The 27,927-nt window shown below is 44.5% G+C and overlaps 2 protein-coding genes across 2 annotated transcripts; one reads left to right on the top strand and one right to left on the bottom strand.

Annotated features, from left to right (window-relative positions):
• Positions 1–1,991: 1,991 nt before the first annotated feature.
• Positions 1,992–10,007, top strand: galnt3 (UDP-N-acetyl-alpha-D-galactosamine:polypeptide N-acetylgalactosaminyltransferase 3 (GalNAc-T3); the record flags this gene model as incomplete). The annotated part of the gene is made up of 10 exons (XM_080019133.1): positions 1,992–2,488; positions 3,214–3,386; positions 4,063–4,212; positions 5,237–5,471; positions 5,625–5,742; positions 5,824–6,024; positions 7,470–7,601; positions 8,647–8,748; positions 8,826–8,978; positions 9,894–10,007. 10 exons carry the CDS (start codon positions 1,992–1,994, stop codon positions 10,005–10,007), a joined length of 1,875 nt encoding a protein of 624 aa, XP_079875259.1.
• Positions 10,008–13,758: 3,751 nt separating this feature from the next.
• On the bottom strand, positions 13,759–26,663 carry csrnp3 (cysteine-serine-rich nuclear protein 3; the record flags this gene model as incomplete). Its single annotated transcript, XM_080018864.1, has 4 exons — positions 13,759–14,931; positions 21,345–21,641; positions 22,060–22,319; positions 26,501–26,663. 4 exons carry the CDS (start codon positions 26,661–26,663, stop codon positions 13,759–13,761), a joined length of 1,893 nt encoding a protein of 630 aa, XP_079874990.1.
• Between the last annotated feature and the right edge of the window lie 1,264 nt (positions 26,664–27,927).

Here is a 27,927-nt window from a genome sequence, read left to right as displayed (position 1 = left end):
CTGGGAGACGCGGGGAGCGCGGTCGCCGCACGTGGAGGCAAAGTGTCAGCCCCAGCCCGCTTTGCGATACTTGAAGAAAGAAGGGGGGGGAGAAGACCCCCCCAACCCGCCCCGGGTGGACGCCCCGGGGTTTGACGCCCCGGATGGACGCCCCGGGTGGAGGCTACCCGCTCCGCTCCGCTCCGCTCCGCTCCTTCTTCCTCCACGACGAGCGCGTTGCGAGGCTGGGCTGCGGGATGGGAGGATGGGGTGAACCGGGTCCGGGGTGAGTGGCGGCTTTTCAAACTCTTTGCTTCGCGTAGAAATACGCGGACGCCCGCGTTTAACTCGTGCGTGCGTGTGCGTGTGCGTGTGACCTAAGGACACCTTTTCGGACGAAGACCCCGATCAAGTCAACGCGGGTCCCGCGGCACGTTTGGTTTGCACTTGTTGGAGGGTTTTCCTGGCCGCCGCGTTCCTCCGCTGTGTGTCCCAGCAACTGGATGGATGGCTGCGCAAATCCTGTTTGGATAAAGAATTGGCCATTATGGGATTAGAGGAACCCCGCGGAGCGTAGTATTTCCAATATCGGGCGATTTCGGACAAAGCGACCCCAGACGGATGGATTTCGGTTGGAGAACTTTACAATCTGCTTTTTGTTCTTCTCTGAGCAAACACAGTTTGTGGTCAAATAATTGTTACGCTGCACAATAACAACAACAATAACAATAACAACAACAACAAAAATAATAATAATAATTATTATTATTATTGTAATAATACTCATAATGCTTTTTGTGCTTTATGTAAAGCACTTTAAATTGCCTTTTTAAAATATATACAAATAAACTTGCCTTGCCTACTTATAATTAGACTACTACTATTACTACTACTACTAATACTACTACTACTACTAATAATAATAAAAGTAATAATAAAAATATTAGTAATAACAATATATTATTATTTATAATAATAATAATAATAATAATAATGATCAAATAATGGCATTATTTAAAAATGTATAGTATTATTTAATGTATAATTGTGTTATAATAATAATATTATAATGATATTTTATAATAATAAATGCATTATTTATGAACTTAACTTTATATATAGAACTTCTTATTACCGAGGGTACAAGTGCTTCACACATTTTAACGACACAGATAAACAACAGCTGTGCAAAATAAATACAATAATTTAAACAAAAAAAAAAAAAAAGTAATAATAATTGATAACATTGAAGAAATCCATGAGAACAGCGGGGGGGGGGGGGGGGGGGGACACCGCGCTTTCGTGCACACGCACACGCGGGGAGCAGTGGGCGCTGTAACCCACTCGAGATGTGGCTTTCGACAGTGACACGAGGCAGTCCGTTCCGCGCAGGCGCACCAGCGAGACCGCGCCCCTTACCTGAGAGGAGCGCACCTGGAATCCAACGAGACGGAAGTTTCCGCGGCGACGCGGATTTGACAGGCGCCGAGCTCAATCTTTTATCCGGCCCCTGGGACTTCGGGATCGATCGACCGACAGGCTTCCCTCCGGCGTCATGGAGCCCGTAGGACTTTTCCAAGAAGCGCTTGTTTGACTTGACAATGCAGCCCAGGCTCACACCTCCATGGTCGGTGCAGATCCTTTTATAATTCATGGCAAAAAAAAAATAAATAAAAAAATAAAAAGTTCTTTGGTGAATGGATGCCGCAATATCACTGATGCATCGTGTGGAGAGAGTTGTAAGACTGACTTTAGCTCCGAGGTGGTAAATAAGTTATTATAACAGGATAAATGGGATTTCACGGGTGTGTTGTAATGTTCATTTGTTGACATCTTGAGTATAGTCCCACAGTGATGCATAACAATCCTTTATTTGCAACGCTTTGTTTTATTGTAGAGCCATCACCTTCTTATCTGATGTCCCCACCTGCAAATTAATGCTACTTGTTTGTTTGTTTTAATTTCAGGTGAAAATCAGCGCTGGGGCAGCGTTCACTCCTCCACCGCAAAGAATGACGACCCTGCGCAGGGTGTTCCGGCGGCGCTTGCACCCCGTGAAACTCGCCGTCGTGGCCGCGGTCTTCGTCACCTTCGTGTTCTTCATGCAGCGGGAGGTGGGCGGCCAGGGCCCCCAGGAGGAGCCGTGGCTGAAGGAGAAGGGGGACGCCATGCTGGACATGGTGCTGGGGGCCGTCAACAACTTCCGGGACGCCATGCCCAAGATGCAGATCCGGGCGCCCGTGCGGACGCAGGGCGATGGCGCCGGCGACGGGGGCCCGTCCTGCCTGCCGGGGCGCTACACCGGTGCCGAGCTGCGGCCGGCCCTGGAGCGCCCGCCCCAGAACTCCGGGGCCCCTGGGGCTTCCGGGAAACCCTTCCACGCCGACTCGCTGAGCGCCGCCGAGCAGAAGGAGAAGGAGCGGGGGGAGGAGAAGCATTGCTTTAACCTGTTCGCGAGTGACCGAATCTCCCTCAGCAGGGACCTGGGGCCCGACACCAGACCACCGGAGTACGAATGCTCACTAGTCTCTGCCTTTTTTCCCTTTGGCCAAAGCTGCACAGAATGACTCACTTTACTGTAGGTGCTGTGGCAAAGCCATTTCCCCACATGTGGAACTCTTGTGTTTTGAGTCTGCAAGGGCCAGGTCCAAATGCCAAATCACTTCCAGTATTTGCCAGATAATAACGGGGAAACATGAGAGGTTTTATTTGAGAAGTACACCATCTAGTGGTGACTAGTTTGATTCTTTTGGAGTGGTGATTCTCAACCTTTTTTCGTCTTTTCAAGGACCCCCAATTTGATAAGCATTAGGCCGCAGACCCGATTTCATAAGATTTTTTTCCTTTGGCAGCCCGATCTGTGAACATTTTTATCGTTGCATATGATTTAGTCCAAACTTCCAAACAGTTCGGGGGACAACAGTGAAGGATGGTGCTGACGCCTTGTAAATGGAGTAATGGTGAAGTTGAGCTACTCAGCATTTTGCTATCCCGGGAACCTTTTTAACAGACCCCCCTGCGGTTCCCTGGACCCTACGTTGCGACCCCGCTACTCTTTTAAATTCTTATAGTTTTAATGGTGTAATTTGCAGAATATCTCCCGGTTCGATAAGGTTGGCATATTTGGCACCACTGGCTCTATAGAGGATTCTAGACCATTTTTATTTATTTATTTATTATATGATATTTATTTGTTTGTTTTAATTTGTTTTTCTTCCCTCTCGCTCTCTGCAGATGCATTGAGCAGACCTTCAAGCGCTGCCCTCCCCTGCCGACCACCAGCGTGATCATCGTGTTCCACAACGAGGCGTGGAGCACGCTGCTCCGGACGGTCTACAGCGTCCTGCACACCTCGCCCGCCATCCTCCTCAAGGAGATCATCCTGGTGGACGACGCCAGCGTGGACGGTGGGTAGGCCCCCGCCGGGACCACCCGGCTCTCCCTCCTCTGCTGTATTCGGTTTCAGGAGGCCTGTGGGGGATGGATGGATGGATGGATGGATGGATGGATGGATGATGGATGGGTGGATGCATGGCTGCCCCTGGGGGGTGGTGCAATAAAATGTGCTTTCAGCTCATGAAGAGGGTTATGGCAGGAAGCAGGGGGCTCCTCGTGAATACTTTCCTCAGAAGAGCTTGCCGTGGTGGTGTTTTGGAAATGAGTCAGAGTCCGGGCATCGTGAAACAGCTCTCTGTGAACGCGCGAGTGGAGGGGTGCGTGAGAGAATGGCGTCCATTTGACACTCAAATCTTTGTTTTTCCTTTTTTTTAAATTTTCTCCTTTCTTTTTCTTTTGTTGTTTGGGATCTGGGCCGTGCAGCACAGTGAATCCCTGTCTCTGTCGTCCAGGCAGGGGTCGGGGCAGACTTGGCAGCCGGCCGGAGATGGCGGCCACGCCCCTCTGTCTCTCTTTTGCTCTGTGTAGATGTGAACCGCCATGCTGAAGTGAGCCATTAGACAGGATAAGATAGCGCTTCATGAAAAAAATGTCAAGAAAAGTATGGTCAAATCACTCGCTACCTCCTTTTTTTTATTTATTGTTATGTTTTTTTTGTGCTTCATCATTTTGTGCCCTGCCCTCCAGACGCCTTGAAGGACGGGCTGGACGAGTACCTGAAGCAGCTCCACATCGTGCAGGTGGTCCGCCAGCGCGAGAGGAAGGGCCTCATCACGGCCCGGCTGCTGGGAGCCTCCGTGGCCACCGGCGACACCCTCACCTTCCTGGACGCTCACTGTGAGTCAGCCCCGCCCGACGTCAAAACCTTGACAGTTATGACACGCAAGTCCAAACATTCAGCCATGCGACACGCCCATAAGACACGCGACCTGCGTTCAAATGATTGCGTTCCTTGAATCCGGTCGCAGAGGCTGTAAATCCGCTCTACAATGCGCTGAAAGATGAAACATTCATAACTTATGCAACTCGCATTTCCAGTTTAGGAGCTTCCATGAAGTCCAGTAAAATTGTTCCACGGCAACGTAGCTAAGAACTGCGTGAAGCGTGGGAAGGGAATCCTGGCGGAGAAGTGGTTGCCGTGACAACGGTCATTATCAACAGACGGTGGTCATTATTTGGAAAGAACGGACCGAATCGAGTATTCCACAGTTGTGTAATGATTTCGGATTTCTGATTTATAATAGTTTAAATGTTTTTTTTTCTTATAGGCATGTTTTAGTTGTTTTTGAAATAAAACAATTACATTTCGAAAATATACAATCACTAATAAACAATAAATATGAGCCAAAAGATTACAAAAAACTTGAAATAAACCTAACGAAGAGATTAACCACATCAATTCACGCATCAATGAACAAAAGAAGAGTGGCAATAAATCTCTTACTGTAAATCCCGCCTTAAAACTCAGTTTGATATATTTAATCCGACGTATTTGTCTTGATTTGATTGGTAAGCCGTTATTCCTCGATAAACCCCCTGTCACTGTCGTCTTGTCACGTTCAAGCCATTTTCATTCTACTTTCAAGATTCAACATTTTTATTTGTCACATGCAGTGGTACAAGTACCGGGCAGTGAAATGATAAAAGGCAAACTTGGCAAAAGAAGGAGGGAAAATGATGAAATAAGAAAATCGGGGGGGGAAATAAATAAAAATAAATAAAAATTAAATTTTATATATATATATATATATATATATATATATATATATATATATGTGTGTGTGTGTGTGTATTATAAATAAATGAAATCACTGCACAGGAAGCACACATGGAGCTTTGTGTAAAGTGTGTGTTTCACCAGGCGAGTGTTTCAGCGGCTGGCTGGAGCCGCTGCTGGCCAGGATCGCAGAGAACCACACGGCGGTGGTCAGCCCCGACATCACCACCATCGACCTCAACACCTTCGAGTTCATGAAGCCGTCGCCCTACGGACAGAACCACAACCGCGGCAACTTCGACTGGGGCCTGTCCTTCGGCTGGGAGGGTCTGCCCAACCACGAGAAGCAGCGCAGGAGGGATGAGACGTACCCCATCAAGTAGGAGGAGGAGGAGGAGGAGGAGGAGGAGGAGGAGGAGGAGGAGGAGGAGGAGGAGGAGGGGTGGGGTTTCGTTTGAACTTTAAATGAACTCATTTTGTGTGGCTGCTTCTAAAATCTTTTTATTTATTTATTCCCCCCCCCCCACGTCAGGACGCCTACGTTCGCTGGAGGGCTGTTCTCCATCTCGAAAGAATATTTCTACCACATCGGAAGCTACGATGAGGAAATGGAAATCTGGGGAGGAGAGAATATTGAAATGTCCTTCAGGGTAAGAAAGGACGTTCGCCGCTCGGGTTTGGGGCACGTTGGGCTGCATTCAGCGTGCGTCTCGCTTCCAATGCCCCCGCAGGTGTGGCAGTGCGGCGGTCAGCTGGAGATCATCCCCTGCTCCATCGTCGGCCATGTTTTCCGAACCAAGAGCCCCCACACCTTCCCCAAGGGCACGCAGGTGATCTCACGCAACCAGGTGCGTCTGGCCGAGGTGTGGATGGACGACTACAAGGAGATCTTCTACCGCCGCAATCAGCAGGCTTCCCAGCTGGCCAAAGACGTAGGCCCGCTTCCTCACCCCTTCTTTCTTTCTTTCTTTCTTTCTTTCTTTCTTTCTTTCTTTCTTTCTTTCTAAATTTTCTCTCTTTCCTAATTTATATTCTTTCTTTCTTCGTTTATAATTCTTTCTTTTGTTCAATTATAAGAGATTAATAGTTTTTATTTATCTTTCTTTCTTCATTTATAATTTTTATTGATCTTTCTTTCTGTATTTATTTATTCATATTATTTCTTTCCTTCTTTAATTGTTTGTTTGTTTATTTATTCATTATTTTTATTTTTTTGTTTATTTTATTGTGAAGACACCACACCTTACATATTTTAGCAAACACAGAGCCGCCTATGAATATTTAGTCCTTTTCTTTTTTGCTGGAGCGGTTTGCTTTTCTCCATTTTGGTTCTGTCATTTGGGTCTATTTATAACCTTTCGACTGATCATTATCTCTTCTAGGAAGGCAAGTTCGGGCGACGTCTTTCAGTTAGTTTTACTAAGTCTAGGACTAAGTCTGAACATGTGTCACATGTTAAAAAAAAAACAACAAAAAAACACCTTTCTGCGGAGGAGGAGGAGGGGGGCGGGCACGCATGTGGGCAAGCGCCTAGATGCCGTTTCCCCATTTTCATTCTCAGCGCGAGGGGGAGAAGAAATGGCATTTGTCAAAAAAAATAAAAATAAAATGGAAGGACTTGAGGAAAGGCGCCAACAGACGAGAGTGAAGGCCAGGGGAAGTGTTGGGTGCTAAATGACAAGGCTGCTGGCAGGTCCCCACTCAGACTGTCGTGTAGTTACCATAAAGTCTTCCCCCGAGGGGACGCCGCCCCCGCTGCCTTCAAACCAACACGCCGCCTCCACCAACTTCAAGGAATCCTCCATGGGTGTTATCAGTCTGCGCTAGTGTTAACAGCCTCCTCATTATTATAGTAAGTGCTCTCATTATTCCGGGAGCCGGGAAGGCTCCAATACCCCCCCCCCCCATTTTAAAAAATGTATTCAATTGTATTTTTTGGTTACACCTCTGAACACAAAGGAAGCAGCAAGGGATGTTAGTGGTGGAGAAAGGTTATGTCCTGAAACGCTGAGGTTATCCTATTGATTGAGGGGTGTGAGTGCAAATTTTATGAATGGTGAGGCGTTGAGTTGCGGTTAAGTGGAATTGCGCCCGTTCAACGAGTCAAGTGAGGTTTGTTAACGCTCGGGCCTCCCGAGCAAAACATTTCACGTAGACATCAACGGCAGCTTTTGACTCCAAACTCCTGAGTCATTTTAAAGAGTTGTTCGCTACGACCGACTCGTTTGTGAGTCGTGCATCCCTACTATACCTATCTTTATTAATGTGTGTGTGTGTGTGTGTGTGTGTGTGTGTGTGTGTGTGTGTGTGTGTGTGTGTGTGTGTGTGTGTGTGTGTGTGTGTGTGTGTGTGTGTGTGTGTGTGTGTGTCCACACAGAGGGCCTTTGGGGACGTCTCCAAACGTGTCAAACTCCGGGAGCAGTTGCAGTGCAAGAGCTTCACCTGGTATTTGAAGAACGTGTACCCCGAGGTCTTCATGCCTGATCTGAACCCGCTGCACTTTGGCTCGGTGAGGCGTCGCACCCCCGCGCGCACCGCCGCCGTGTTCAAAAAAACCTCAGAAATGTCTGGCTCGGTGTTGTCTGGCTCGAAATATTCTCAAATTCCACCAAACAAAAAAAACAACCAAAAAAAACCCCCCAAAAAACCCAAGGAAATTAGCTCCTGTGTTGCAAGATCAGAATTTCAAGGCTGCACTCGTTCACCACTTCAAGCCGGAACTCCAGCTCTGTGTTCCTCACTGAACGTCAGGACTGTTTGTGGTGACTTGTAGGTTCGAGTCTTTTTCTTGACATTCGGTTCTTGACAAATAAAAACAGTTTCCAACTCTGTTCATTTGATTGGGACGGTGTAATGCACAGCAAACCCCGGTCGGAAGAACCGGTCCAGCTCTGACTTCTGAATGGAATTCTTCCAAGAGTAATTTAATTCTGTCAAAAAATAGAATCGGTGGAAGGCAATGGTTGTGGGTAGGGTGTGGTTGTGGTTGTTGGTTTGTTATTGTGGTTGTGGGGTTGTTGTGGTTGTTGTGGTTAGGGTTGTTGTTGTTGTGGCTGTGGGGTTGTTGTTGTTGTGGCTGTGGGGTTGTTGTTCTGGTGGTTTTTATTGGGGTTGTTGTTGTTGTTCCGGTGGTGGTTGTTGTTGTTCTGGTGGTTGTTATTGGGGTTGTTGTTCCGGTGGTGGTTGTTGTTGTTCTGGTGGTTGTGGTTGTTATTGTGGTAGGGTGGTGGTGGTGGTTGTTGTTGTTCTGGTGGTTGTGGTTGTTCTTGTTGTGGTTGTTATTGTGGTGATGGTGGTTGTTGTTGTTCTGATGGTTGTGGTTATTCTTGTTGTGGTTGTTATTGTGGTGATGGTGGTTGTTGTTGTTCTGATGGTTGTGGTTGTTATTGTTGTGGTGGTGGTGGTGGTTGTTGTTGTTCTGGTGGTTGTTGTGGTTGTACATTTTCAGGAGAACACTGGAGTGGGGAGATCCAGCTGAACTCCACTGGAAGCACCGGAGACTGAAGGCGTTGGAACAGTGTGTCGCTCAGTCCTTGTGTTTGTGAAACTTGCAGGTGAAGAACACCGGGAAGGACTTGTGTCTGGATGCAGGGGAGAACAACGAGGGAGGAAAACAGTTGATCATGTATCCCTGCCACGGCCTGGGAGGAAACCAGGTCCGTCCCAGCCTCCATCTTTTATTTGACTGCATTACATCGCTTGACTACTACTTCTTCTTCTTCTTCTTCTTCAGTATTTTGAGTATTCTACACACCACGAGATCAGACACAACATCCAGAAGGAGCTGTGTCTGCACGGCGTGGGCGGGGCGGTGAAGCTGGAGGATTGCCAGTTCAAAGGCAAGAGCACGTTTGTGGGAACGGAGCAGAAGTGGGAGCTGAAGGATGTAAGTCTGGACCCAAAACGCCCTGATTTGGAGTTTTAAGGACCTGGCTGGCGTCAAATGCAGTTTTGGATGAACTTTTAATTTGCAATTAGAACAATATGGTGAGAAACCCACTTTAAAATTTCAATAATAATACATTTTCATTATTTTTTTTCTTAATTTTCTGTTTAGCACAAGGGTTGTGCTGCACAGCAGATATGATAAAAGAGCAGTATGACAAAGCCAAAATAATCTAAAATCAAAGCAAAACATAAAAACAATTCAACTTTAATGAATTGGATTGTATTCGGTTCGAAAAGACCGAAACGCCATGGCCTTATTATGCAATTAATAAACACAAATCACCACCCAGTCAACGTAGCTTTGTTTGAACATAATAATAGGGATATCATTTATTTTTGATTTTCAAATAGGGAATATTACAAAAAAATCGTAACTATCAGGATTTCTTTTTTACATTATTATCATTATGATCCCTGTCAAAACACTGTACTACTCTATGGCATACTGTATATGCATACATGTTTTGTTTTTTTGTTGTTGGCTTATCTATATGTATTTATTTGCTTATATTTTTGCTTCTCATATGTTTATATACTGTATATATTTTTCTGAGTTGGATTAGTTAGATGTTTCAGCACAGCTATCATTTCAGCCATCATTAATCATTTCACTGCATGTGTTGAGTAAACATCTTATACTGTATGTATAAAACTCTTATATATCTTATATATATATATATATATATAAAATATATGAGCTGACTGGTTAAGGGACTAAAACTCAATTTGACCCTGGCCAGGGCCTTTTTTATTTTATTTTTTTCCCCTCCTCTTAATGATTTGTTGCCTGATATCAGTTCTAGTAAAGGAAACGTAATTTGAATCAAAACAAAATGATTCTCTCTCCATCTAGAACCAGCTGTTCTACATCCCAGGATGCAACATGTGTCTGAGCGCCCGAAACGAGCACCCGTCCCTGGCCCCCTGCAACCCCTCCGACAGATACCAGCTCTGGGTTTTCGTCTGAGAAACACCCCCCCCCCCCCAAAAAAAAAACACCCACACCACCAGGATGAAACAATTACTATACGTGTTTTTTATACTAACAAAGATTTAGGATTTATTTATTTATTTTATATATATATATATATATATATATATACACACACACACACACACACACACACTGTATATGGAAGAACTGAACTGCTGCTGCAAAAGTTTTTACTTTTTAATGGGGAAAAACAAGGAAGAATAACGGGCATCATCGCCAGAAGAAAGGGTTTCAAAGTAAAGACTTTTAAATCTTTTACTTGTTTTCCTTCTCACATTCATGTTTCTCGAGCCGGACCTCCGCTCTCACGGGACTGTGAATTGAAATTCACAGAGCGAGGAAAGCTTCTGCTCCGTCGACCTCTTTGTGTTCCTATTTATGTTTGAAGACGTTTTCACAGCTCGTCTTCACCGCCAACACGTTCAGGATTTACCCTTCCCATCAAACGACATTTTGAGGAGGAGGGGGGAAATTCCGTAGATCTAAGACTGAACTAGTACAGAAATGCACCAGCTTGAAACGAGCGATTGTGATGGATATTGTTGATCCTTTTTTATCGCAGTTTTACGATTGAGATCAAGATTATCATCTTTGAAGGCAAAAAAACAAACAAGGGTTTAGGGGTTTGGGTTTATTTCAATTTTTGGGTTTTCTCGATTTTAAAAAGGTTCCTATACCGCATGAGTAAATGGAGATTAAAATGAAGGTTGGGTTATTATGGTGTCGAGCGCAGGGCTGAGGGGTGATATTTCAGTCTCTGGGCCCTTACAAGATCTGTTTGAGAGCGAATGGTAATTTAATTATGAAAATATGTTATGGAGAAAAGTCTTCATTTAAAGCAAAAGCATTTTTTAATTTTGACAAAATCATAGTTTTAACACGGTACTTATTTAGTTAAATGCCACATGCATTTAAGAAGAAATTATTTCATCTTCAAAGTTTGTAATCTGTTGAAATGGTTCACATCATTTGATTTTATTTTTTAACATGAAACATATCTGAATAGATTAGCCTGTCTGATTTGAAATTTCTTTGGTTACATTTCATTTGGTGCATTTCTCCTCAATGCAAAGATAGTTGCGACAGGACCATAGGTTGTTTTTATTTTTTATTATTTTGATTAAGCAAAGTTGCTCAGCTCTTACCTCTAAATAGGAAAATACTGATGAATAAAACTAAGGCTGCCACTGGAAAAAAAAACCCTGGTTATGGTTTATTGTGAGTTTCTTAAGTTGCAATATAATGAAAAAAAATCCAATGTTTTTTTTTTTAATAAAAAGTGTCAATTCCACTCTGCAGTGTTGGTGTTGATGTAATCCCCACGGTGACCTGCAGAGGGCGCTTTGCACTAAAGTTATTGCATGTTGCAGAACATCCACAGCCATGTAAGCGTGTTCTCAATAGAATGGCAGAAGCAAATTTCATATTTCAAGAAGAAGACTTGAACATTGCCCATGATTTGAATTCAGTTTATTTCAAAACCATGTTAAAAAGGAACAAACTTAATTGAACTTGGGGTTTTTATTTACAGTAAGAAACAAAATACGATGACACACTTAATACCATTTTTGTGCAAAATGTATGCCTTTTTCACAGAATATGATATTGAATCATAACAAAAGAAATCAGGCACATGAAGCTTGTACAACTCACAACCAGCAGAAAACAGAGGACAGGGGTTTTTTGTTTTTTTTTGTTTTTTGTGTTTTTTTTTAGAAGACAGAAGCCATTTTACTCAATACAGACTCGGAAACCACAATAAATACACATTTCAATATATCATTGGCAATAAATATTGAAACAAATCAAACACAGGATTTCCAAAAACTCGATGCAACGTCACCGTTCACAGGCCCCTAGCACACTTTGGCACGCCGAGCCTTTATTGTCGGCCATGTCGATGGCACTGATTGTTCGCCGTCGTACCCCTGGGGTTCCACTTCCGACTGCTCTGATTATATTCCATGGCCGGGGGGCGGGCGAGGGTGGGGGTTTCTTATCTGTTATTTGCAAGCTTGGAAGCAGGGCAGACATTTTTTTCTAATCATGCAGGAGCAAAGAGCTCAAGGCAGAGAAGAACTCCAGCACGGTATTAGGAGTTGTGGATATATGCACTTATTAGTTATTGCAGTTTCTCAATTGCAATTGTCCTACGAGGCGTCGAGTATATCAACATAAGCAACTCCGCCCCGCCGCCCCGCCCCCATGCCATTCGTACAGAGGTGGTAGAGGTTATGTACATATTCATTTTGCAAACCTTTTGTTCTTATCGTCTTGTAATTCAACAGCCTTCAACGTCTTGCGGGACACGGTCGTTATTATATAATCATCAATTGCTAATGTTTAATATAGTTCATTTTCTATAGTTAAGCTTTGATTGTCAACCTTAATTGCCCACCACCAAGCTTTTTTCTTTTTTTTAATATGCATGTTGATAAATGGTGCTTCCAAGTACAGAAATGATATGGATATCACAATATCCAGAGGAGCCGCGGAATTACCCTTTATTTGAATTATTATTGCACTGAACACTCAACAGCACAAACCCAGGCCCTTCGTTGGATCTGCATAAATAAGTGTCTCGATCAATAAGACCCTGGGGTCGCTGATTGAGCGGAATGTGAATAGAAGCGTTTGTGTGGTTATATCTTGCATCGACACTGCGCCTCAAACCTGTTGTCGCCGGATAACTTCCCCTTCCAAAATGTTCCCAAATGATTTGGAAGGTCGAACCGATGCTTTTAGACCGGATGGTACAATCTGCTTTTTTTTCTTTTTTTCTTGTTTTTAATAATAAAGATATGTCAAAGTGCTACCGTGGTATATCCCTGTATACGCCGCCAGGAACAAGGCTTCCCGCTGCGGTGACACGCTCCAACCACCTCATCAACAATAAAAACCCACGTTATTTTTGACGCTTCAAGTATGTGTCTATCCCAAAACCGCTGCATTCAAACCCCCACGCACAAAAGTGCAAAAAGGCTGTTAAGTATTTTAACATATCCGAAAATACCCGACGCTTACAGACGCTGTATCCCAAAGATACAAAGAGCGAGTCACGGTATTCCATGCTTTATCCAAAATTAGATTTAAAAAAAAGAAAAGATAAAAAGCATGAACTGTTGACACAGAGAAGCAGAGAAATGTACATGATGTGTTTCGGGCCGATGTTGTTTTTGCTCTTAAAAAAAAAAAAAAAAAAAAAAGAGTCAAATGCCACCAAGCGATTCCCCCAAAACAGCATGCGTAACCCATATCAAAACATTTACAATATAGGAGTATACACGGAAATCAGGAGCAATAAATAAACTGTGGACACTGCACCTTTTTTTTTTTTTTTTGCTTTTTTTTTTTTTTTTTTTGCACATTTGACGCATACAGCAGACATAGAAAAAGTCTAATATACAGTACGATATCTGCGTAAAACTAGAACTTTTACTTTCTGAAATTACAAGATACATTGCACTGCACGGCGTGACGTTTCTGCTGTTTGGACGCTTTTTGAATCCTTCGCCATCCCGCAGCTTGGGATGGCGCGACAGAGGTGAAGCCGCCGCTTAACATCTGCCCGCGAGAAGGAGACGGCCGCCCTCGGCTTTAATTCCGATACTGCAAAAAGGACATGGCATAAGTTCTTCCTCACGCAAACACCGCTCGGTTCAGCCTCGACTGGAAAGGAACAGGACACAGAACGCAGGAGCACGTCAGGAGGCCTCGCCCGGCGCTAAATGGCGGCGACCTCGGGGCAGTGCTCCGGCAGCGGGAGGCTCTTGGAGGTGTCCGCTAGTAAAGGAGCTTCTGGACTGACGCCGGACTCCTTCTGGGGCGGCTGCTCCTCCACAAAACAGCCGGCGCCACCGCCGCCGCCACCAACGCCACCGCAAGAACCCTGCAAGTTGTTGTTGTTCAGGTAGTTCTGGAAGTCAATCTGGTTCTGGTTCTGGTTCTGCTCCGAGAAAGAAGCCGCCACCGCCGCCGCCGCCGCTTTGGACGCTGCTGTTTTCATCTCCATCTCCGTGGCGCGGCAGGTCATCATGGGGGTGGTGGCCGGCGTCCCATTGCTCAGAGTGTAATGGTTAGCGTTGGTGGCGTAGCGCTCCTCCGCTGGCTCGGTGGCATAGCCTGTGTAGCGCTCGGCGGCCGCTCCTCCTCCTCCTCCTCCGAATGCCGCTCCTCGAGGAACGATGGCGCCGTCCTTGAAGGCCTCGCCGTAGGGCTCGCTGGACGAGCTCTCCAGCTGGTAGTACTCCACCGAGGAGGTGCCGAGAAGGTAACCGTTCCCGTTCATGTGGCTGTCCTCGCTGTAGCACATCGCGGAGGAGGAGGAGGACGAGGAGGAAGTGAGGGGGAGCGGGAGGGGCACCGGCGGGGCCGAGGCTCCCGCCTCCGCCCCGAAACCCCCGGGCTTCCCCTCATCTTCATCGTCCTCGTCCTCCGAGTCGCTGTTGGCCAAGCTCTGCGTGCTGGAGTCGGAGAGGCCGCTGCCCACGCTGCTGCTGTCCTCCTCGTCCTCCTCGTTCTCCTCCTCCTCCTCCTCCTCCTCCTCCTCCTCCTCGTCTTCGTCCTCGTCGTCCTCGTCGTCCTCGTCCAGCTGCTCGTCCATGTCCTCGGCGGTCTGCAGGCGCATAACGGCGCCCTGCGGGACGGGCTCGGACAGGGTGTACTCCAGGCCGTGCTGGGACTGGACCAGGGGGTTGCCGTTGGCGAGGCCGTTGGCGTCGCTGTGGTAACCGTTGGCGGGGGACGCCTGCTGCTGCTCGCGGCTCTTCTCCAGCTCCAGCTTCATGATGGTGTGCAGGAAGTGGGTGCGGACGCGGATGGGGTTGAATTCCACTCGTCCCGCGGCGTTGCTGCAGCCCTCCTTGGTGCAGCCGCAGGGGAAGGACATGCGGTCCACCTGCACACAGGGGAACAGGTTAACTCAATCAATGCTGCACGGACGGGGGATAATATGCAGCCGGACGGTCATTATTACAAAATATCGGAGGGGGTTGTTTTGCCGCATTACACGGTTACTTACTAACCAAAATAATAAAATGAGCAGCAGCAGATGATGATTTGAAATAGTATGCCAACGTGGCGGCACACTCAGCAACTGCAAATATAATTAGCTAACACCAGGGCCGCTTCTAGCTTTTTGGGGGCCCTATGCAAAATGCTGTTTGGGGGCCCCTATTTTGTGAAACTATGGTGGGGGGATTCTAAACCCTCTAAGGTGGTTCGGGCGCATGGATTTAACGTTAAATGCACCAATCTGGTGCACTTTAAGAGGAACACGGGCTAGATCCGTGAAAAACTCTTAACATATTTTTTTCTCCCAAAGTCAAATCAAACATCTCAAGTTGACCCCAGCAAATTCAACCAAAAGAAAATGATAATAAATGGGGAACACTGGGGCTCCCCTACGTCAACAAACTCCTGAAAAAGTGCAGGATTTACCCAATCTGCATTATAACATCTCCAAAATGCACGTTAATGGGACGGATGCTGCATTTTCCTTAATAAATGTTAATTTTAAATATTAAGGAAAAATTTGTTAAGGAATCATAATTAAGGCAAACATTGCAACTGAAAAATACTAAACATATAAAAATATCCCTTTCTCCCCACAAAAAAACATCAACAAAAATAAATTAGGCCATTGCACAGAATAAGAGGGCGCTTGGCTAGCAGGCGATAGCAGCTTGGGAGCACCCTGGTGGCTTCGGGGGCCCTATGCAACCGCATATTCCGCATATAGCAAGAAACGGCTCTGGCTTCCACCAAGAAAAAGGCTTGTTTTAGTGAGAACCAACTATAACCAGCGAGAACCAGCTATAACATTACATTACATTTCATTTAGCAGACGCTTTTATCCAAAGCGACTTACAATTGTTCAATCACCGACGGACGCAGCCATCAGGAGCAATTAGGGGTTAAGTGTCTTGCTCAAGGACACTACAGCATGCTAGCAGGAGGAGCCGAACCAGCAACCTTTAGATCACTAGACCACCAGCTCTACCGCCTGAGCTACCATTCCCGAACAACAACAAGCTATAACCAGCGAGACCCCGCCAGAACCAGCGAGAACCAGCTATAACCAGCGAGAACCAGCGAGACCCAGCGAGACCCAGCGAGACCCAGCGAGACCCAGCTGGAACCTGAGCTGGTCTTGCTGGATTTACTTGGTGGGTCAGCTTGCCCAAACTGGTTTGACTGGGAATCAGATGCTAGACCAGGTTTGTGTTGCTGTCCGTGAGCAGACCAGCCGGTGTAACTGGTCAGCCGGTGGCAGACCAGCGTGGTCATGCCGGTGTAACTGGTCAGTTGGTGGCAGACCAGCGTGGTCATGCCGGTGTAACTGGTCAGTTGGTGGCAGACCAGCGTGGTCATGCCGGTGTAACTGGTCAGCCGGTGGCAGACCAGCGTGGTCATGCCAGTGTAACTGGTCAGCCGGTGGCAGACCAGCGTGGTCATGCCGGTGTAACTGGTCAGTTGATGGCAGACCAGCGTGGTCATGCCGGTGTAACTGGTCAGTTGGTGGCAGACCAGCGTGGTCATGCCGGTGTAACTGGTCAGCCGGTGGCAGACCAGCGTGGTCATGCCGGTGTAACTGGTCAGCCGGTGGCAGACCAGCGTGGTCATGCTTGTGTGCCTGCTCTGGTCTGACATGACCGCTGGGGTCAGAGAGAGAGAGAGAGAGAGAGAGAGAGAGAGAGAGAGAGAGAGAGAGAGAGAGAGAGAGAGAGCCCATTGTCAGGGGTCCCAGTGATAAGGGAGGTGAAATGTGAACGGTGACCTATGTAGGGGAATCGGATGGTCAGCGTTGTCTCTGGTCAAGCATTAAAGCACCTGCCCGAGTTTCATCGGACAGAGAATCCGTCCGGCTCTGTTCTCTCCCAGGCGAACCATGGAAAGTCTGGTCTGATGCTGTCCTTTTGTAATAAACCTATTATTTTACCCAAGTCAGCGTCAGCGGTCACTCCTTCTCCATCAACACATCAAATTCATCAAGAACCTACCGACACAAACATGGTAACACATGGTTGGACTTTAATTCAACATACAAACAAGAGTCTTCGTAAACACCTGCACTTTAAACCCTCAATGTGTCTTTAATTTGAAAAAAAATGAAGTGGCCATTGCTTATCTTTTCATTTTACAGAAGAAACTGTTGCCAACACCTCATTAAATTCAGTTGTTTACACTGTTCAGGTTAAATGTTCATTGACATCATCTTGTTAGGTGGAGATCCTTGGTCCTTGAGCTGCGTGCTTTGCTCCTGATTGGTCCTTGAGCTGAGCGCTACGATTTGCGCACTTTGAGTTGGACCAAGAAGAGAAATAGACGTGTCGACCGGTGAGTGTGTTGTATTACTAACATATATGTGTATAATATGAACTAATATGATATAATAGATGAATATGGTGTGACGTGAACCCAGTGCAAACTATAAAACTAACGTTAACGCATGGCTAGCGAACTATAGCCTAGCTAACGTTGGCTAGCCTAGTCCCTGTTAATGTGTGGAAATACTCATAACCATGAATAATATTTAAAAACGTAATATTACCTTGTTAGTACTGTAGGTCTATACTTTTTTGAGCCTTTGTAAACCAGCTTTTCTTTCTTTGATAAACTCAGTTAAATCTACTCGGCTACTATATTTTCAGTAAATGGCCATCAAAGTAAGAACAGCATCTTAAAATTATATTATTATTCATCTAATATATAAAATTTCATCACAATAAGAATAGCATCTTATTATATTCCAGTAAAAATATACTGCATATCTACAGTATATATAATATTTCCATCACAGTAAGAATAACCTTGGCACAAATGGTGAGGTCAATTAATTTGCTAGCTCATATTTTCAGGTTTTTTTTTTTAATTTTAAATTTTTTTTCAAGTTTCTTGGGAAGATGCAGTGGAAATATAAGTACTGTGGGATTTTTTTTTTGTTCCTTTTAATCTCCGATAAGAGGATATATTTTTAAGCATTACTGTTAAAGACATGGGGGCTACTGTGCGTGGGCGTGTCGACGGCCACTTCTCCAATGGGATCTTTCCTGCTTGTGTATGTGTGTGTATATATATGTATGTATGTATGTATGTATGTATGTATGTATGTATGTATGTATGTATGTATGTATGTATGTGTGTGTGTGTGTGTGTGTGCGTGTGTGTGTGTGTGTGTGTGTGTGTAAATATATATATATATATATATATATGTATGTGTGTGTGTGTGTGTGTGTGTGTATGCGCGCACGCGCGCTGAAAACAAGTATAATATTATTGTTATTTTAATTGTGCTGACAACTGGTACAATTTGGTAGTTCGGGGCATCTTAGTGTTTTACAAATATGTGGGGACTCGGGACACACAGCTTGAAACCAGTGCAGTCCCGGACAAACAGGGACGTCTCGTCACCGTAACTTATGGTGCATTTATCTGCCCATATGTTCAGGATACACAACTGGATCAAACTTCAAGATAAAACTTTTGCTGAGATTCGATGTGACATCGATGTGATTTGTGTGTTTTGCACCCTGCAAAGACAGATTTTCTGATGCTGGTTTCTCTGTGAGCAAATCAGCTGTACACAGTTTGTTTTTTTAAATCAGTCTTATTTACCAGGTCACCAAAGCCAGCACACAGCGCTTTTTTCTTATTCAGTGCTGTTTGTAAACTTAGTGCACTCTGTTTTTAGCTACAATGTCTTCTATGTATCATTACAAATTTTTATTTAAAGTGATTAGTCATATTTGTTGATCTATGCGAGTGTAATACATCCACCAAGTTTGGTCCATTAACTTCTTCCCCGGTGTAAGAATGGGAGCTTCACCAGGAGTGTACTGCTACAAAATGAATGAGTAGACTGGAAATACGTAAAAATACTGGGTTTTTGAGCGCCAAAAAGAGAAAAAAAACAATGTATTGAAGGATGCACAACAACACGTTTGTTTAAGTTTCACTTCCACTGCTCTTCTCAGTCCCCCGGCGTCCAAAATGGCAAAACTATTTTCTACTGTAGCACCGCCACAGTCACTACGGAGCAGTGATCCATTGCCAAAATCAGTTTACGAGGTGACGCAGTGGCAGGGGTACGAAAACAGTTCCGCCATTTTGGGAGTCAGGGTGCGAGGAAAGAGCAATGAAAGTAAAATCCAAAACAAACGATTTTCAGTTTTGGTCGCCACTCAAAAGAGTGTTGTCCTCCAGTCCATATCTACATTAATTCATTTTGGAGAAGCACTCTCCTCTTGAATCTCCTGTTGTCAGAACAGGGAAGAATTTAATGGACCAAACTAGGTGCATGTATTACACTTGGATACAGCAGCAAATACCACTATATGGGTAAGAATCTGAACTAGATGAAAAAGCAAATGAATGTACTGCTCTCATCCTCATGTTATTATGATTGGCATTGAAGAACATGTCATAAATGCCTTTTATTAATTAATACAAACAATTTTATAATAAGTTAAAATCATTGCCAATGCCATTAAATAAATGAATAAGGTGCAGATTTAAATTATCTTTAATTATTGTTTTTAAATGAAGCATGTACTGAGACTGGTTCAAGATGACAGAAAGGCTACGGTCATTCAGATAACCACTCTGTACAGTTGTGCTGAGCAGAAAAAACACCTCAGGATGCACAACTCGTAGAACCTTGAGGCGGGTGGACTACAACAGCAGAAGACCACGTCGGGTTCCACTTCTGTCAGCCAGGAACAGAACGCTGAGGCTGCAGTGGGCACAGGCTCACCAGAACTGGACAGTTGACGACTGGAAAAACGTTCTGCTGAGGCACACAGGTGGAAGGGTCAGAATTTGGCGCCAACAGCATGAATCCGTGGACCCCACCTGCCTTGTGTCAACAGTTAAGGCTGGTAGCGGTGGTTAAATGGTGTGGAGATTATTTTTCTTGGCACACTTTGGGCTCATTAATACCTATCAATCATGGCTTGAATGCCACAGCCTATTTGAGTGTTGTTGCTGACCATGTGCATCCCTTCATGGCCACAACTGACCGTCTTCTAATGGCTACTTCCACCATGATAATGCACCATGTCACAGAAAAAAAATCGTCTCAAACTGATTTCATGAACATGACAATGAGTTCAGTGTTCTTCAGTTTCCTTCCCACTCGATGGATCTGATTCCAATCAAACACCTTTGGGATGTGATAGAACAGGAGACCCGCAGCACGAATGTGCAGCTGACAAATCTGCAGGAATTGTGTGATGCAATCATGTCAACATAGAGCAGAATCGCAAAGGAATGTTTCCAACATCTTGTGGAATCCATGCCAAAATGAATTGAGGCTGTTTTGAGAGCTAAGGGTGGCCCCGCCCAGTATTAGGAGACTTCTCTCTCCCCCTCTCAAGAAAAAGAGACTAAAAGGTGGGTAGATACATAACGGAAAAAAGTTATGGTCCTCATCAAAAACCCCAAAAGTCAACCTAACTGAACCTATCAGAGTTCCCACGTGTCCTGTAAAACCTGAAAATTTATGGACTAGTTTTCCAGTCAAGGAAAAAAAATAAGAAAATGTCCTTGGCTATTACTGAGATTTTGGAAAGTTCGAAAGTTCGGCTGAAGTAACATCTTCAAATGTTTTTCTTCGCTTGTTCTACTTTAGGTGTTTGGTGGTGAAATAAATCGATTTTTAAAGAATTTTCAACAGTTTGTTTTTTTCCCCAAATAGCATTAGGTGGTATATTCTAGACACATGCATCTTGCTGAAAATACTGTAAGTATGTTAGAGAATGTTTTTTTTTTTTTTTTTAAAGACATTTGAGAAGCTAGGCATAGTACTTCCTTTGTAAACAACTGTAAACCAAAAACTAGTTCCTACAAGCTTGTGAATTTTAGCAGGTGCAGATCTCACTAACCAAACTGGCAGCTGGTAGCAATAGGAGCTGGTACTGTGGCTGGTGTCACCAGTAGTAGCTGACCTACCAGCTGTCCAAAACCTCAAACTGGTTTAAGCTGGTTACTAGCTCTCAGTTCAAGCTGTATTTTCCAGTAGGGGTTGCCCGTGACAACAGACATTATTAACAGACAGTGGTCATTATTCATAAATAACTGACCGCTGATTGCTGCTATTGACCAATCAGAGTACTCTATCTCCCACATAGTCAACAGTAGAGGGTTTGGGAATTTTATGCTTTTTTATTTTAACCTAAAATCGACATTCAAGTAGTCCTTAATCTAATGCCCCCTGTTGCAGTTTGGATGTGCCTTTGTTTGAAAGGACCCATGGAACTAGGCTGGAAGGCAGACCTGCACATGGTGGGATTTCAATTATTATTTTTTTACCTGGCACTTGATCCCGGCGGCGCTGCAGGCGCAGGTTTCTGGGTCGCAGAAGACCCTGCAGTCACAGCCACAGTCCTCCCTGGACATCCTGATGGCGCGCAGCTCGTGCTTCTCCTCCACATCAATCTTCTTGACGCCGGAGGAGCGCAGCAGTGCGCGGCGCTTCTTGGTGGTCAGCGGCTGCAGGAAGAAGTACTCGTCCACCTCGGTGTTGTCCAGGTCGATGTCATCGTCCGACACGTCCTCTGCCGTGAGCGCGTTGGCCTCGTCAGACTCCACCGTGCCGTTCTTAGTCAGCTGGAGAGACAGGAGCAGAAGGATGAACCCTGGAATGAAGACTAAATCATGAAAACAGCCTTCAAAACATATAAATAGATAGATATAGATAGATACGTAACCATAAGCCTCTGATAAAAAGAACAAAAAACAAGAAAATAAACCTAAAATATACACAAGAAAATAGATAAACAAACCCAAAATGTACTAGAATATAGAAAAAAATAACCCTAACCCCGACCCTAACCTTACTACTACTACTTCTACTACTACTACTACTACTACTACTACTAGAATATAAAAAAGATATAAATGGGTTATATTACCAAAAGTAAATGGGTTATATTAGCTCTACACTGAAGTTCTCGAGATCCTAAGACCACCCAAAACCTGACTGAGATTGATACACATTTATTTGGAGTATGTTGGATTCATCTACCTTGAGCTTGATGGAGTTAAGTTTCTCCTCCTTTAGGTGCTCTCTCAGCATGTCGCGATGGATCCTCTCCTGCTCCAGGGCGAACTCCCCCAGCGAGTACTGCCGCACCCAGCTGTGGCGGCTGGACATGCCCAGTGTGCTGCCCCCCTGGCTGGGCACGCTGGTGAAGCCCTGCCGCCGGCTGAAGTAGTACACCGTCACCTTCTCAAAGTGCACCCGCCGCGTCCGCAGCCGCTTCTCCCGCTTCAGGATGGAGCTCGCTGCGGGGAGGGGGGGGGGTAAAGCCGAGGGGATTCGTCACACAGGCAGTAAAGGAAGAAAAAAACAAAAAAAACAAAAAAGGGCTTGACGTGTATTTTTATATAGAATGTGGCCAATGAAGATCAGTTACATGTATTTATATTTTCTGATTGAGTATTGATTTTTATTATAAAATATATTTCTCTTAAGTAAGCAGGTAGATGCAAACACGTATTTTCTCCTACCCCTATTTTATATAGTCTTTTAATTAAATTTAGCTATTAAATTAAGTTAATTCTGACTAGTTGATTGTAAACCTAGCCCTATGATAAATGCTATTTTAAGGGGATCTACAGCCATATCTTTATGTATTGCTTTTCTATCTAAGGGTAGTTTTAGAATCCCGTTATAAAAGATATAATTTGATTCAGTTAAAGTGACAATATCTAGTGAAAAAAACCCAAATTATTTCATGCTTGAAATACGTCTTTCTCCTCTTCGCACTGAGCGTCCACACATCTTCATCTCCACGCAGCTTAGTGGAGCACAGGATTTCACCGAGTCCCCATGCTTCCACTTGGCATGCCAGTCCCTGGTCTGTCTTTTTTAGGGACATTTTGGCAGAGCAGGGGAGCGAGGGCAACAGTGGAGCATAAATAATCCCCCGCCTGGCCTGGCCTCGGAGTGCGACGCAGAGCGCTGGTTCCCAGCATCCAGGACAAATAGAAACCATCTGCTTCAGGCAACTCCACGGGAACAAAGCATCCATCACAGACAGACTCTCAGAACCTTGACCAACCTAGCATCGCCCCGCGACTTTTGTCAAATCACTGCCACCAACGTGTATACTGTATATAAAAACACATCCCATGTGGTTTTATATCATTTAAGGTCATGTTCCTTTATGCCTGGAGCTTCATAATCACCACTCTGACACAGTCTAGTATCCTAGTACTGTATGAAGTATGAGGTACTGCCATTCAGCTTAAAGTTGATTAAAAACCCACACTCCTGTACGTACTCTGTTAAGTGGAGTCTTGTCTGGAGGGGACGATTTGGTTCCTCGTCCCCCTGACCTTTCCGGGCCCCGCCCCCCACCCTGGCTCCCAGCAGCTGCAGCTGACACCCCGAGGGACACGGCACTCTGCAAAGTCTCTAAGCTCCTTCTCCACAGGGAGGAAGAACCCTGTCACTCATTCACTCAACCGGGAGGAAAAGCTGTTCCTTCTCAACTCGTCTCTCAATGGAGGTCACGCTGTTGGTAAACAAATTCCATGATGCCACCAAACCCCGCCCCCCCCTATCCCCCAGGGATCAATTATTTTTTATTCACATCTATAATTAATTTAAATATCTCTTTTCCTTTTGGTTCGGATTCATTTTGAAAGTAAGATGTCAATTTTCACAGTTCCACTCCTCAGAAATGAAGGCACATCTATTTTTATGTTAACTAACAGAGTTAATTTGTTCAAGCTATTGATAGAGCTGCTTTTGTCATGCAATTTAAATACACCATTTAACTTTGTATATTTGTGTTTTAACAATATTAATAAATATAGCTGTAGGCAGTAATACACAGGGTCCAATATTGACACCAATTACAGATTTCTGAGTTCCCATGGAACGTAGCATCAGTTTGTGCTGTCACCCGTCTTTACATCAGCATTACTACTAAAATGTGTTACAATTTTCCGAGTTTCCTTTGAATGTAGCATCAGTTGACATACTGACACGGTTACTCAAGTTTTCCAAGTCCCGGTGACCTGCAGAATTCCTACTACAAGCCGATACACTTGTGTGTTATTACTTTATCCAAAAAGTTGAATGTGGCTGTCTACTACCTGTAGTCCACAGAGTCCTGCCTCACGGTGTCTCTATGGAAGGAAATCACTCCATGTGGAAGTTCCCAAAAACAACGTTCCATTGGATTGCACTAAACACTGCATGTCCTTCAGACATTTCATCAACTTTTTAAACCTTTGGGACTAAAATGAAACGGACACGTTGCCCTGGAGCTGCAAGCGAACTCCATGTGTGAGCACACGAACAAAATAAGGAGGGACACAGCAGAGGGTTAGATGCATGAACAGAATGCATTTATTTACAAAAAGGGCAAAAGAGATAAAATATCAAACAACACGCCCCACCAACATCAAGCAGGTAAGACCACATACACACACATACACATTCAGTTTGCAACCACTACAGAGCGATGGAGTCACATGATGTGAATGGGTGCCCGGAGCCACAACATGCACATATCATGCACATATATAAAGAATTGGATGATGATGTCAAAAGCGTCCAACTCAACAAACTCATCTCGCATCACCACCCGACCAGAAGTTTTAGAAACTTGCCGTCTCGCCGATGCACAAATGTTCTGCTGCTTCCGGTAAAAGTTTATTGGTTTTTCACAAATTCCTGCTCCAAATGTTAATATATAGATCAAACCTAAACAAGATGTCTGAGATGTCCCAGTTCTAATGAGATCTCAAACGTGTCCGTGGGTCCAGTGGGTGCCTGCGGGCTGGACCCTTAATAATAATAATAATAATAATAATAATAATAATCATTATTATTATTATTATTAATCATTATTATTATTATTATTATTAATAATATTATTATAAATAAAGCTACAGGCAGCAATACACTGTCCAGTTTAGTCATATTGGATGCATTTTACAGTTTCCCGGGTTCTCTGAAACGCGGCACGATTTTTCTGAGTTTACATGAACGCTACATGGGCTCCCCCCAGTCTTTGTCTCCTGGTTGTTGACTGACCTTGACGACTGGATTTTTGGACAATTGCTTCTTTATTGTCTTAGATTTTCAGTGATATTTCTGTGGGTAATTGCCATTGCACAGCTATTTTTACCACGCCACCTTGGATTTTGACTCCTCATTTAGTCGCACATTATCGTTTTTTTGAGGGACGCTCAGTCAACATTTCAAGGATTATTTATTGTGCACCACGGGTTTGAAATATACATCAAACATCAATCAGGTAAGAAGCTATATAAGTATCCACGTAAATCGATAGTTTGGTAACGTCTAAAGAGTACACAGGGATCCACCCTATGGACAAGGTCCAGCTGGACATTCTCAATTGGAATTTGTACATTTATAGTAGTAAATTATAAATGTTATAGTAGTAAATAGTAAATTATGTCATAATGACATCATAAAGTGACTTACTGTAAATCTTACCTTGTTCAATTTCGACTGACACGTGATGTGTCGTTACTAGAAATACTGAATATTTTGGGTCATTTGTTTGGTTTTTTCACCAATATCTGCTCAGTATGTGGTTCGGCTTTGATGAAATTTAAACCATGGGATCCTTGTTATATAGCGGTTTGAACGACACCTCGACCGTGTTTCTAGCTGGATCGATTTGCATATATGTATGACCGTATGTATATGAGTGTGACAAATAATCTCTTGAACTTGATTTGGATGAAACTTCGACCACAAGGTTCAAACAAGACAAATCGTGTTTGTGAGTTGGTTTTCCAGATAGTTTTAGGGGCTGGATCCTAATACCCAGTCTAGAAGCCAGTCTAGTGTTAAGTCGGGTGCCACTCTAGTGTCCAGTCTAGTGTCCGGCCTCATTGAGTCGTCACCCTGCCTCTCCTGCTCTCCTCTGCTCAGCCAGCAAGGTGATCTCACGTCAAACTATATTAGGAATTCCCATTCTATCGTACACACCACAGGCAACACCACAGGCAGTTTTCCTGGTTGTTCTGCCCGACGTTGTCTCAACCAATCCCAATTTGCTCACTCATTTTCTGTCAAACTACTGTAATTATTGTAATAGTCTGGCGTATTATGCATGGGTTATTTGGCAAGTAAACACAGGGCAACAGTGTGAAAACATATACCGATGAGTGGAGTTACAAAATGTTACTTGTTCATAGTCTGACTACTGTGAGAAATACGTGAGGGCTGAAAGTAATGATAAAAAAAACGATATCTATACAGAAGCAGTGTAAAACAATATGAGATAAAATACAAATAGGATCTAACTCTCTTGGTGTTCATGCATATTCTTTTTCATTGTTTTACAAGTATAGCCACACTGTCTTAACAAACCACGACCCCTGAGCTGGTACCGGGTAGAGCCTGTGGCCCCGCCCAGCGGCATGCAGCGAAACAACGCGAGGGGTGCATTTGGGGGTGTCAGGGTGCCACTCACGGGTGAAGGGGTCCGAGGTGGACGGGTTGACGCTGTCACTGCTATCTCCGCTCTCGCTGCAGGAGACCTCGTCGTCAGACTCCCGCAGCGAGGAGCACGGGGAGGAGGAAGCCTCCACCTCCTCAAACTTCCTCTTCAGTATTCCGCTCATGGCGCTCCGCATCAGCACCTGCAAGCAGAGCAGGAGTAGACAGCGCAGGAGGTCACGCATTAGCTAATGCTGAGCTCTGGACCTCTGAAATCCTCAATACACTCAATTAGCGGTGACACCAGGACCAGTGCGCACACGCACACACACACACACACACACACACACATGCATGCAGATTGATCGCCCTGGCAAAAAGCAGCTGAGATGGAAGAGGGACGCCGTGTCCACCTCACAGGAAGTACACTCTCCTGGCTTTGATTAAGCGGCCCAAGACAAAAAAAATAAAAAATAAAAAATAAAATCCAGACCGGAGCAACTTGTCTTGTTACAGATACAGATCAGGGTGGCATCCATTCAGTTGTAAGAAAGAAAATGCACTTGAGTGTTTGTTTATTGCCTAAAAAGGGGAAACAGGTGAATTTCAATTTATCCATAAGTTGCTTAAAGCGGAGTTACATCTGCCTGTAGCCGATAAACAAAGGGATTGTATGACTGCACTTAATTGCTGTTTCACCAAAACAAAACAATGCAGTGGGAAAAAAAAAAGATTAAAAACATCCACTGGCTTCAAAATTAATTAACCGGCATCTTATGGGAAATTAAAAAGGCCCATCTGTATACAGCTTATTCTGAAAAATGCAAATAAAAAGGCAATGTGCACTGGTGTGAGTGCATATGCATATCGTTAGGATTAGCATATTGTTTACATTGTGGAATGGTTGTGGCTGATTTGTAAACGTATCACGGCAATGAAATTAAAAGACGTAAATCTACGCCGACAGAGGAGGGCCTGGCATTGGGCGGGATCTCAGGATTGGATGATATTTCCATTTGAATACAAAGGGTTGCGCTTAGATTCGCGCGGCTTCTGGACAAAGTGTGGACGTTGCAAATGTCAAACCAATTCAGAAAAACGACAGAAATAGAAGTTGAATTTAGCAAACTGGTTGCTGTTCTTTTTTTTCTCTAAAGGATGAACTTGACAATCATCCAGGTATTACAAAGTGTGTTTTAATCAGCAGGCGAACTCGGACCTCTCACAGTACACGCCGTGACGCTCTGCTGTCGAATCCGTTCCGTTTGGGATTAACAGCGTTTGGAGGACGGGGTCGGACGGTGGGGAGGAGGTGAGGTGTTACCGAACACTCAAATGTCAATGGAGAGCCTCCATTTAACACTCCTGACTGATGATGCGATTAGGCAGATAAATGAATAACAAGATCATCAGTCGGCCGCACCGATAGTGATCGCCGACTGGCTTCGTCACGCGCTGGAT

This window comes from Zeus faber (assembly GCF_960531495.2).
Source record: "Zeus faber genome assembly, chromosome: 18".
NCBI lineage: Eukaryota > Metazoa > Chordata > Actinopteri > Zeiformes > Zeidae > Zeus > Zeus faber.
Note: the sequence above shows the minus strand (reverse complement) of the source record. Positions and strands in the feature narration are given on the sequence as shown.